General features: G+C 44.3%; 1 protein-coding gene across 1 annotated transcript in view; it reads left to right on the top strand.

The window, feature by feature from the left end:
- CEMIP (cell migration inducing hyaluronidase 1) overlaps window positions 1–11,489 on the top strand; it is a 140,846-nt gene extending 129,357 nt beyond the window's left edge. The window contains exons 26-29 of the mRNA XM_090028490.1: window positions 1,087–1,173; window positions 1,446–1,603; window positions 5,401–5,501; window positions 7,665–11,489. Coding sequence (XP_089884616.1) covers window positions 1,087–1,173; window positions 1,446–1,603; window positions 5,401–5,501; window positions 7,665–7,792 — 474 coding nt within the window. The 3' untranslated portion in view covers window positions 7,793–11,489. The remainder of the gene's footprint in view (window positions 1–1,086; window positions 1,174–1,445; window positions 1,604–5,400; window positions 5,502–7,664) is intronic.
- The last annotated feature ends 837 nt before the right edge of the window (window positions 11,490–12,326 follow it).

Here is a 12,326-nt window from a genome sequence, read left to right on the forward strand (position 1 = left end):
TGAAATCAAACAAAGCTGTACAAATGCATATATTACCCATGTACTTAGGTCATCCAGAATTGATGCATGTCAACCTTTTTTTAAAAATTGCTGCAAGTTTTAGCACAGGAACTCCATAAACACGCTTCTGAGCATCACTGTACTACATACAAGGAGCACAAACTATGCATGATACTGGTTCACAGCTAAAGGCTTGTGATTTACCATATAGTTCATTGGGCTGGGCCCCACCAGTCAACAGCATTTCAAGCTATGGTGGCCCCACCACTCAGCACTGCTGTGTGTGTGTGTGTGTGTGTGTGTGTGTGTGTGTGTGTGTGTGTGTGTGTGTGCGCGCACTCCACATACCCCCCCAGAAAGGATCCAGGTGCTAATTAGCCCCCAGTCATGACTGGAACTGGGTGTTCTTGTCATGAGTCCTGTGATGCTCCAAAAATTTATATGCCGATGAGGTGCAGGGCAACGTGGTTCAGCTTCATCTCCTGGAGCCACACTAATCATATGCAACAGGCTGAGAGGAGGGGTTGACAAAGCAATTCTCAGTGAGCTGTTTGGGGCCCTTTTTGTTAACGCTTGCCAGCATTAGAGGCTGGTGAAGAAACAGGAATAATTGGAAATAGGAAAGAAAGGCACACCTCGCCTGTGGCAGCTACTTCTGCCCATTACATACACAAGGCCAGGGAGGAGAGTGTGTAGCTTCATGTCTCCTTTGCATACCAAGCCTTGTGCTTAACCTCATGTCTTCTAAGACATGGCCATTTTTGGTCCCAGTCATCCTTGTTGCCTTTCTCACTTGGAGTAGGCCTGCAGAGGTTAGGCCTCAGGCAGTGACATATTGCTGTGCACAATGAGTTGCCTTTACTTTTTCTTTATGGGAAACCAGCAAACATTAATGTGGATGGGCTGAATACAGAAATTACGATTTTGCCCAGATCTCATTATCAATGTCATTTGGCAAGACACAACATATTAGGTACCTGATTTGCTGATGAAACTGGTCTAGTTTGAAAAGCTTTCTGATAATGAAGCATTTGGGAATGTACAAAGCCTCTAAACACTTTATTCTTCTCTTTTGTGTGTGAGCAGATGTATAAAGACCATTTCCTAGAGGTGAAAATAGAAACCTACACAACAAGATACTTCCACCTGACGGATGACTTCGCATATATCGAGGTAGGGGGTTTCTCTCATCCAGGCTTGCTAGCCTTTTAAACAAAGGAGTGAAATTTCACTCCTTTTTTACCTAGAACATATGTAGGAAGCTACCACTAAAGTTTGGTAGGCTGTAGATTCAAGTCCACCCAAGCAAAGAGATGAGGAGTATTGTTCCTTGAAGCAAAACAATGCTGTTTACGCATATGTTATAAAATGTCTTAGAGTGCATTGTTATGCCTTTGGATTTCTTTGATTCGCCACGTATTTCCTTTTATTTTTCTTTTCTGCAGGCTGATGGCAAGAAGATTTTCCTCACTGAGGATGGAATCCAAGTAGTTGTGATTGAAGGGCAAAATGGAAAAATTGTCAACCAAAAAAGTTTCAAAAACGCTATTCTCCAGGGAATCCCAGCACAGATAGACCAGTATGTCACCAACATCAAAGACAAGTGAGTAAATAATCCAGTGCTCAAGAAAAAAGTAACACATAGACACACTCATCAGACATTAATCTTTTTTCCAGCCCTGGTCACCAAACATGAACCAGAGTTGCACAACATTTCATGCCATGGTTCAGTATCCACTGGCTCCAGCCAAGTCCAAAAGCTGAATTCCAAAGTAGGTCAAAAGCATGGACTGTAAATCCTTAAACAACCTGTCAGGACTTTATCATTGCATAAGCTACAGATTCTCATACCCTCTGTTTTTTATTGTCTGCATATTCTGTTGGTTATCTGCAGATTCCATTAATACAGTACATGAGCAGTCCATGCACATGTTGAGTGCCCAGACACATGGGCTGCATATTATTATTGCTGTAAACATTGTAGCCAGAGATCCAGAGTCATGCAGCTAGTACAGCGAGTACCAAACATGTTCCAAGCACCTGTATGCTGGAGGGTAGCAATCTATTCAGGTTGAATACTAATAAAAAGCATAATGAATGATACTTCTTTTATTGAGGGCTGAGGGCTCCAGTCCTTTTTATTGGTGAGACTATATTAAATGCACTTTCTTGTTTAAAGGAGTGGCTACAATGTCTTGCTATGAGGTGAAAATTTAAATCCTACTCTGGACTCGTATCAAAAGTTGCTCCAGCTATAAGTGGATACCTGGTAGTTCAATCTGGAAAGCCAAAGGTAGTCAGATCTGATGCTGGCCACATCTCTTCCTTGTGTGCTGATTAAGAAACTAGTGTGCCTAAACCACACTGGCCCAGGGGGCAATAAGGCTCAGGTGGTCCTTCCTTCTTGTTCAGTGTGTGTGTTCTCATCTGCAGTCTGATAACCAGAGCCATACTCCAGTTGGTGTGGGTGGTGCAGCTCCAGAGGGTGCCACACCACAAAGGGCACAGTCAAGCCAGAAAACTGTAAAGACATATTCATTAATATGTTCATTAGCTCTTATTTTCAGCAGTGCTAGTTAGCCAGGAGCATTGCTGTGCTGACATGGCCATGGCTATGCTATTTCTTTTTTAGAAGCTGGAGTACACTGAGCTAGCTCACTTATCTCTGCACAGTGCTGCCTTGCTTGGGGGGACATACCCACAGGACAGTGGTGGAGCACCGGGCCATGTGGAAGAGCACAATTTCTAGCCCAGCATCCTGCTGTGGGGCATGCCCTCCTAAGGGGGTATCCCAGTGAACTATGCCCTGCAGGGGGAACACCAGTGGGGGTGCTCACCCAGTGAAAAAAATCTCCTAGCATGAGTGTTGGTAACTAATATATATTCAGTGCAGAGAGCATTCCAGGCAGGCGGAGCACAAGGTAAAGCAGCCTGTTCTCTGCCTCCACTCCTGTTTGTACAGCGTTCCCAATTACTCTGTACCGCGACCCATTGGCGATGTGTAGGGGCTGCACGTGCACACCCTGAGCTTAGCATTGCACTGCCTGCAAAAAGGTGCTGCTGACTCTGCCAGCAGCGTCTGCGGGTGGTGCTTGCCTTCCTCCCCCCCTCCAGCCATTGCCAGCACTGCACCCACCTGCAGGAGCTCACCACTTGCCGGCGCCACACTCCCACTGCTGACAGCACTGCCGCTGCCTGTGGGAGCTCAGCGTGCCCGCCCCCCAGCCTCTGGGAGCATGCGGTGTCCACGCTGCAAACTGTGCCAACAGTCAAAGATCTTATGTTACCCCTGCTAAGGCACTTCCCTGAAACACAAACTTGTCTGTTTTCCTGCTTGATTACCCAGTGACCTGGTTTCAATAGGAAGATGCTCTCACTCTTGCCTGGCTCTGTGGAACAGCAGGATTCAAATCCCTTCAGAGGGAGATAAACCTAGGTTTCCCCTCTGGCAGGCCAGTAGGGAGTACTCCTGCTCTGAGCCACCTGCCTCACTGAGCCCAACCACCTTCCAGGCTCTGAGTGCCTCCCTGGGGGCACCTCATGTCTGACTGACCCCCTTCCTGGAGCACACCCACAAGCCTAGAGGTAACACCACCACCACCCAGGGTCTGGACTGATTTTGACCCTTTACCCCCTGGGAAACACAGGCCTAGTAGTCCTTGAGGGGTACTTAACCCACTGCAAGAACTTGGGGTGCTTTCCGCAGTCTGAAGCCCAATAGTGGTCTCTCTTAGTCAGTTGAACCAAGGGGACCCCAAGGCATAATCTAGACCCTCTTCCAATTAGTGTCCCATGCTAGGTACAGAGAACTTTATTGGTTACAAGGAGCAGGTTTGGAATAGGGTACAGGGTAAAGCATTATCAGAGAAAACCCTTAGAGCAAACAGTGGCATGGTAACCTTTGATCACACATCTGAGTTACTGCAGACTATATATCTAGTTAGATTTCAAGTAGCTTACCCACAAGTATCATCCAGAGGCAGGTGGAGATTCCCTCTGGGGGCAAGCAGTTCATTGAACATGAGTTTCAAGACAGAGAATGAGTTTCAGATGGCTCAGCTTCTCTCAGAGTCCTCATCATGGCTGCTGCTTCTCCTCCTGGGTAATCTTCAACTTTTATAGACCTTATGACCTCATTTACCTGACCCAATGAAGGCCAGCAGTTGTTGGCTGCCAGTCAACCAATTTGAAAGGCATCACTGGATGCTGGGTAGACTGACAGGGTCTCCAAATTGTCAGAAAGGTAATAAGCCTGATAGCAGAGTTTGGAAAGAGACTGAGATGGCATTGTGTTGCACTCCAGGGGCTCTCCTGTCCTGGGTAGGTGAGAGAGCTGATGGCAGGCAAATACAGCAAGCACTGCTAGTTGTGGCTGTTTACAGTTTGGGGGATGTCTGTGCATCTGTGGTAGAGCTAGATCACAACAGATGGCCTTAGGCACCTCTAGTGCAACACCAAATCACTTCCAAGCATGTGTGGAGAAATACACTTAGCTACACAGGGCAGAACTGTAGCTGTGTAATGTGTTTGGCCATGTATATGCAACACAGGCCATTACATGAGGCAAAGTATGATACTGTGGGGTGATGTAGACACCTAATAACTTTATACGAGTATAATGCATCTTGGCAGGGAATTATGTCTCCTCTGCTAGCTTCTTAACTACCCTGCATGTCCATGACAGTTAAGTATTTTTTTTTAGAAATTCAAAGCTCACAGCCCCTAATCCAGCAGTACATTTACAATGGGAGACTATTGGAAAGGGCCAGACCTGTAGCTAGAGCAGTTAAACACCTACATACCATTTATCTAGGACAGCCAAATGTCAGAAAAATGATGTCTTTTGTTATTAGTCTCTTTGAGCTATAGCTTTTCAGTTTTTCCCCCAAGGCTGACAAACTTATTAGTTCACTGCAGGAGTTCGCTGCAGGCCAAGTATCGTCTTTTAAAATGAATTCAGTTTGTGATGAGTTCTCCCCACAAGACACCAAAAATAGCTCAAACTATTTTTAAGGCTCCCTGGCAGGAAAGGTTTTGAAAAAAAATAAAAGTTGCTAGTCAAGTGAAAAGAAATGTGATTTAGAAGCAACAATGGGCATGTCTTACACGGGCATTAATCTGCTTTTGCTAATGCACATTAAATTTAGTACCTCCAATGTGAAGGTGCCTGTGCACAAGCTGGGAGGCTCCTCCAACACACTGTAATTACTGGAAAGCAAATTCGGAAAGCATGACTAGGAAAGCAAATGCGTGACTAAGTCACTGAAAATCAGACAAAAACAGCAAAAACATAAACCGCTGCTCATGAACTCACACAGATGACTGTCACCAATGTTTTAAGCGTAACCAAGGATGGTTGATCACTTTTCATTTGTTTAAAAATGTCATTGCTTTCTTTAGTTCTATAGTGCTGATGACCTCAAAGGGAAGATACCTTTCCAAAGGACCATGGATTAAAGTACTGGAAAAGCTTGGAGCTGAGAAAGGTTTAAAGTTAAAAGGTAACAGATTTCAAAACTGTAAAACAAAAACAGAAAATTTGCTTTACAGACTCTCCCGCTAAAACAGACCTTGCTTCTAACTGGACTCATTTGCTGGTGAGCAGGAAGCTTAGCTTCCTCCTCTGGGATGAGTTGGAAAAGCTGCCCAAATCCGTAGAGACCTCCAGTGCTGGATAGAGAAGGCATATAGACTGAGAAATAACCACGTTTTTACAATGTCTTGGGATTGGACAGATACTTATTTGCAAAAGTGTATTTACAGCAGTTTTGAAGAGAGTTGTTTATACTGTTCAGACATGGGAAAAAGTGCCTAGGGTAGTTGTCCTTACATAGGCTGGAAAGTGAAAATACTCAGAATCCCCGGGGTGTTTTCTAAATTATTGGACCATGTGGACATCTAAACCAGGAACAGTGACCGTCAGGTACAGCACGAGTTAACAGCCATATTAAACTTCCAAAGCCTCTTTGCTTTGCTCATGTGCATTTATTCCCTTCGTATCAGCTAACAATTTCATATCCGCCCAGCAATAATTATCTCCAGTGCTGTGATTAACACAGAATTGTCCTGAGATCCCTCCTAAAAGGCTACACTTTTGATAGCATTTGTCAAACCAAGCTGTTGTTTATGAAAGCTTATGCGTCTCTGAATTAGCTGTTGTCTACATTAGCAAGGGTTTGCTTTGAGATAAAGGAAGCAGTAAGGGATAAAAGTAAAGCTGCCAACCAGTACCACAAGATGATTAGAAAAGAGTAGAGTATGTGTAGCTACAGAGGCAGAGTTAAATAAGTCTGACAATTTGGACCGCATAGTAAGGCTCCTGTTTATTGTGAGCCAGATTTAGGATGGATTTGGGCTAAAACAAGTTATTATAAATAGGGGTTTTTTTTAATAAAGGATTTTGAGATTAAGATTTGGGCTTCCCTCTGAATCGCTACTAAAGCTGAACATTTTAAAGTTTTTCATGAGAGAACTGTTCTGAAAAAATAATGTTTTGAGGTTGGCTAAAATATTTAGATTTCCATTTTTAACTTAAAAATATCTGTATAAAATAAAATAAAATATCTCAACATGAAAAGTCTTTTCAAAATGAAGAACTGAAACACTCCACTGCAAAAAACCGAAAGGTCAAAAGAGGACATTTCAGCCATGTCTAAACTCCCCTCTCTGCTATTCATGCTCTCCTCACCCTCTTGGCTTTTCTTCTCAAACACAAGTTGGGCAAACTCAGCATGATCCCACAAAGGGGGATGATTTTGGCAGAAATGCATATTCCACAAAATATTCAGTTCTTTTGCAATTTCTCGTACTGGCTTGGGTTGGATTGGGGTGGGGAGTGGGAGCAGAGCACGGATTATCTCTTTCTGTGTGTTTGTATAACGATAGCAGGGACTTTTGGATATAACCACAATATCACGAACAACAACAGTTTTTACTTTGTTACGCAGTAATTTTGGTTGGCTCCTGGAGCTCTTAACCCCTGGTTACTTCTAAGCACTTGTTATGCAGCTCAGAGTTACACCACTCCAGGGCAGGATTATCCCTGATCCGACACTACCTAACAGTACCCAGCTCCAGTTCCATTAAGATGTGGGCACTCCCCACAGATGTGCCACCCAAGTTGAAGTCCTCCAGTATCCCAGGATCTCTCATACTTCTACCTGCAGAGCAGGTATAGAAGCTTGCCCTGACTCACCAGCTCTACAGACACAATTCACAGCTCCTAATCCTGCCCCTGCTCACCAGGCCTCTAATGACTAGTCACAGGTGTGCAGGTGGGGGCAGCCAGAGAAGGTTTCTAGACTAAGGGTGTGACTAGCACTAACACCGATCAACATGTGTGCAGCCCACAGTGTAAGGTGTAACAAGGCCCTTTGTGGTTTAAATGGCATGACATGAAATTTTGTCTCCCCTTGTTTCCCTCTGTAAGGTTATAGTCTGCAATGTCTCAGCTGAGCTACTATTGCAAATACTTACTCTATGCAGTATGAGTATAAAGTTTTAATAAAGCTTCAGGACAAGAGAACTACTTTACCACTTGTAGACCCCCCCTTTCATACATCGTACGTAGCGTCATAAAAGTGTGGCGCATGCATACACATAAGCAAGTGTCTTCCCAGCTTGCAGTCACACCATACCTCTCACTTATTGCTCTCGGTTTGCAGATAAAATGGCGTTCATTGGATTCAAAGGCAGCTTTCGGCCCATCTGGGTGAAACTCGTCACTGAGGACAATGCAGCCAAAATCTTTCAAGCTGTGCCAGTCCCTGTGGTGAAGAAAATGAAGTTATGAAGACACCACGCTTTGCCTTCTGACTCCTAGCACTGCCCCCTTAGAACAGGACTACTGACTCTGCCTCCGACAGACACACTGCCACCACTCTCCAGGGACGATTGTATTTTTTTTTATTGCTGTACTTAGAGAAACGTTATCGTAAGTGGTAGAGTGGTCACATGTGACAAAGAGCATTCCTTGTGCTGGATATTGTGTGTGATCATCGCAGCCTGACCTGTTAATCTGCTCCCTGAGAGCAGGTTCACCTTTATTTTTCTAAGCTCAGTATCTGGGACAAGATAAGTTCGTCTGTTGTTTTCACAGGTGTTGTGTTTTAGTGGTCTCCTCCAACTCCACACACTCCAACTACGTCCTGCCTGGACCTGCTTTGTGGGCCCATCAGCTGGGGATTTCTACACCAAACACACACAGCTGCTTCCCAGCCTTGGACTTTTCACATGGAGCTGATTGAATCCATCCTCTGGGTCTGTTTCTTTGTCTTGCTTGTTCTTATTGAGGGCACAATCAGCTACTTGCATAAAAGTGGAAATGCAAATTCAGAGGCTAGCTGAAAAAATCTGGGATGGAAAGTGTTAGTCTGTATCCAAAGGCCAGAAAATATGACCACATGGTAAGAACTGGCCTGAAAGCTTGTACCAGATTCTGTCAAACTCCTGCACGATCCCTCTGGCTTGTAAGTGGGGATTTACTAGGAAGTCATCCCACTTCAGCTGAAGAAGAGAGAGGGGATAGATTGAATATAAGTGAACAAAGGAAGGGTACAATAGAAGCCTCTCTTCCTTTCATTTCCATGGATCATTAGGTTTTGTTTTCAAGTAGCTGTTGTCAGGATTCTCTCGTTTTTTTTCCCCTCGCTAAGCAGCCACAGACCGGTGGAAAAGACCTGACAATAGGCACACCACAATTACTTAGCCTTTCCCTCAAATGTAAATCTTCAGGGCCAGCCTCTGGGCTCAGAGTAGCACAACAGCCACATTCACCTCTCTTGCTCATAGGCTGATTTTTCCCCAACACTATTCACTATTACTATTCCCTATTTCACTTCTACTAGGCAATGAGAAGTCAATCACATTCCCTGGAAAGTCAGTGAAGAAAAGGATAGGGCCCAATATTTTGTGCATTGCTGTGGTCTCTCCTGGCCTAGGGAAGGAGTACGTACTGGGCCCTAGAAGGAGCTAGTTCTTTACTAAGGGTAGGGTCATTGAGATGTAGGGGTCTTTGAGGACATCATGGACAGTTGTGCGGGACCTTCTGCAGCAGAAACTTTTCCTCCCAAAGTGAGGCAGCCCTTTGAATTTCCTACCACTTTTCTGCAAAACAGAATTTGCTAAATTAAAGAAAAATAATAAAAATAGAATGTTAATGAAAAATGAGTGCAGCCTAGGGCTGCTTGCCAGAACACCTCGTTAAGCTGGGAAGTTTATCTTAACCATATGAAGCGCTGTCAAGTGTTCAAATATTCACATGACACATTGCTATCTGCTCTCCAAAGATGTCATGCAGGCATCTTAAGTAGTTTCTGGCTATTTCAGTAATGCCAATATAAAAAAAAAAAGGGTCTCAAAGCAGCAAGTAAGCAAGCTGCCTTTAACAGTTGTGTTTGTCCCCATCAGCACCGTAAAACCAGTCTTGGTTTCCCAAGCCTAGGTTTGCCATTTTTTAAGTAATACTTTTGTGACTAAATTGCTCTTTCTTTCCCACTGTACTAAAATGCCAGCTCTGAACGGGAAGAAAGCAGCAGTGATGCCATGCCCTGGTCCAAGCGTGGTCACTGTGCAGATGCTGAAGCCCATAAGCCCTGTCTTTGCTCGGAGCCGCGGTGGCTCTGGGAGTCGGCTCTGAGCGGAGGTCAGGCCATCCTCCAGGTATTTGCCTCCACGATCTCTCCTGGGTTTTGAAACTGGAATTGTTCTTTTCAGCCTCCTAGCTGGTTTTCACAAGGGAAATCTGGTCTGTCTGTTTCAAAAGGATGCGGTTTCCCCCATCGTCCTTCCACCACTTCTCTAAACAAGTCATCACTGAAGGAATCCACCTTCCAGCATGCTTATTTTTGCTCCTTACCAAATCATGTCCCTTGTGCCATTTCCACTGAGCACAGAGTGCATGGGCACAGTTCTCAAGAGCTTTCTCCCAGTGTCTTATGATGATTTGGGGTTTCCCCCCAAATCACAAACTATTCCTTAAAGAAGTTAGTCTCATTTACAGTTCAGCCTCGATTATCTGCGCCTCATAAATCTAAACATGCCCTGTCAGCCGAAGAGGGCCAGAACCCCAAGATCCATTAATCACGTTGAACAATCTTTTAATTTTTCAGACTTCTAATTATCTGAATGTATTCAGTGTACTTCATGCCATTCCCATGATCGAGGCAGCACTGTTGGTACAACCACACCACCCGCTCTGTATTAGTAGAACACATGTGCAGCATAAAAGCCGAATGAAAGCTACAGGAAATGGGTCAAGCCTAGAACACACTTTTTTGGAAACTTTTAAGTCTCAGGAAGAGATGCTTCAAAGTTTGGACATGGCCTCCTAAACCTACCCTACTTTTACCCTACACTGATCTGTCTAAGTAGGGCTTTATATTGTGCCTGTTTGAAGAGAGGCAGGCATAGGACCCATTCACACCTCGTGGCGTATGAGCTGGCTGATCAGACCACTTTGTTCAACTAATACCAGACGGCGAGGTGCCCTTGTACTGAAGTGCAGATGCTCATTTTCAAACTTCTGGAATTCTCAGGGTAAAATCATAAGACTTGGCTCTAGGAAATAAGGTCTACTTTTACGAAGACACCTATTAAAATAATGGTAAGCACATCTGTTTTTCGGTCATGTAAGGCTTGTCACACGGACCTGATTTGGGGGATGGATTGCTCCAAACACCGGGCACAGGGTGGCTAGACAGAGAATCCGGATGGTAGCAGAGCATAACAGGGCAGGCACTCCCCTGACGCACAAACCGCTCCCCTTGAGTTCAATGGGATGAAGCCAGTGCACAAATCTGAAGGCAGAACGTGGCCTAATCTCTTCCCCAATGCACAACAGTGCGGAGTCGCGTACATTTGAAAAAAACCTGTGGGGATCCTACCAGTTGCATGTGTGCATCTCTGTGACTAGTGAAGTGACTGAGTGCTCGTGGCTTGTACAGTCTTTTACCTGTGCCTTCCCAAATGGCAAATATCCAATTTGTGAAGTTGTATTGCTCCAACTGTTCTCACATTTGCCTCTATATGAGATTGTCATTGTTTTAGGGCAATTTTTCTTTTTGCCTAGTTGATTTGTTTTGTCTCCGTTTGAATGCTTGTTTTACCTGTCGCCGAAATAGCTGGTCCTTTTTCGGAGCTAGATGTATAATGTTTTGTACATTTTCTTACTGACTTCACAATGAAAAAAAAATATATTTTCTATTTATTTATTATAAAGGCACTAAGAGAACTAAATCTGCAGACATATGAAGAGTTGTATTTAGATTCCAGCATTGTCCAAGCTGTTAGAGAGGTCAGAACCGTGTCTTTTCAGATAATCTGCTTTGCACTTGGAAGTTCCCTATGTCCATAGAATGTGGTAATGCATTGACTATTTTATGATGACAAAAGCTCCTGGAACATTAAGTCCAGGGATTTTTACTTACAACAGAATTAATCTGTAGTGGTTTGGAATACACAGCCTGTATCAGAATAAATATTCAATGCAACCTTATGACTCTGTCTCTTGGATTTTTCATTATAACTTGGTGAAAGGCCTGGTCTTAGAGGACGTGCCTTATTGACTGTATTGCTGCTTGTTCGCCCCTAGATTGTTTGCCTTTCTGTTAACTGGCAACAGGAACACTTTGCTTGACCCTTACTTTTAACAAGGGTAATACAATAAGAGTGAACAGGCAGTAGGAAAATAATCTCCTGATCTTTTTTTAATGGGTAGTTAGGTCCCCCAATGAGCTTTTGATTATCAGGAAAGTTATTATGCTTCCATGTTACATTTTCCACTAGGGAGTTGTTCCAACTAAACAAACTCTGCTATAAAGCCTCTGGAGGCAGCATAACTAACATGAGATTTTTTTTTGGGGGGGGGGGGGAATCCTAATTTCCATTTGCAAAGAACCGCTTACCTGCTCCTTCCAACCTGTGTCTGTCTTCTCTCCCCTCACCAGGACTCCAGCCCCTGCCACCCCAAGCTCCCTCTCCTCCCACACCATATAGTCTTCACTACTCACTGGCACGTAACAGTATCTATGGAGATCCCATTGTTATGATCATAAAGTAAGTTGAGTCACCAATGAAAAACTATGTTTTTCTGAGAATGGTGGTACGGAGGCAGAGCCAAAACCTAGTCCTTGCAGCCAGTGTGAAAGGCAAAGCCCAGAGAAAAAGCTGGTGAGCAGCCCGTAGTTCTTCAATTCAGAACTGCCCCCTCTCACCAGCCCCTTTCTACCCCGCATAAGCAACATAGTCCAGGGTAACAGAGACCTGCACAGCCAGCCCCCCCCTCCACCTACCATTCTGGCAGACAAAGTTATTTGGGTAACTCCAAT

Source organism: Crocodylus siamensis, chromosome 15 (assembly GCF_052110815.1).
Source record: "Crocodylus siamensis isolate JL-2025a chromosome 15, ASM5211081v1, whole genome shotgun sequence".
NCBI classification, from domain to species: domain Eukaryota; kingdom Metazoa; phylum Chordata; order Crocodylia; family Crocodylidae; genus Crocodylus; species Crocodylus siamensis.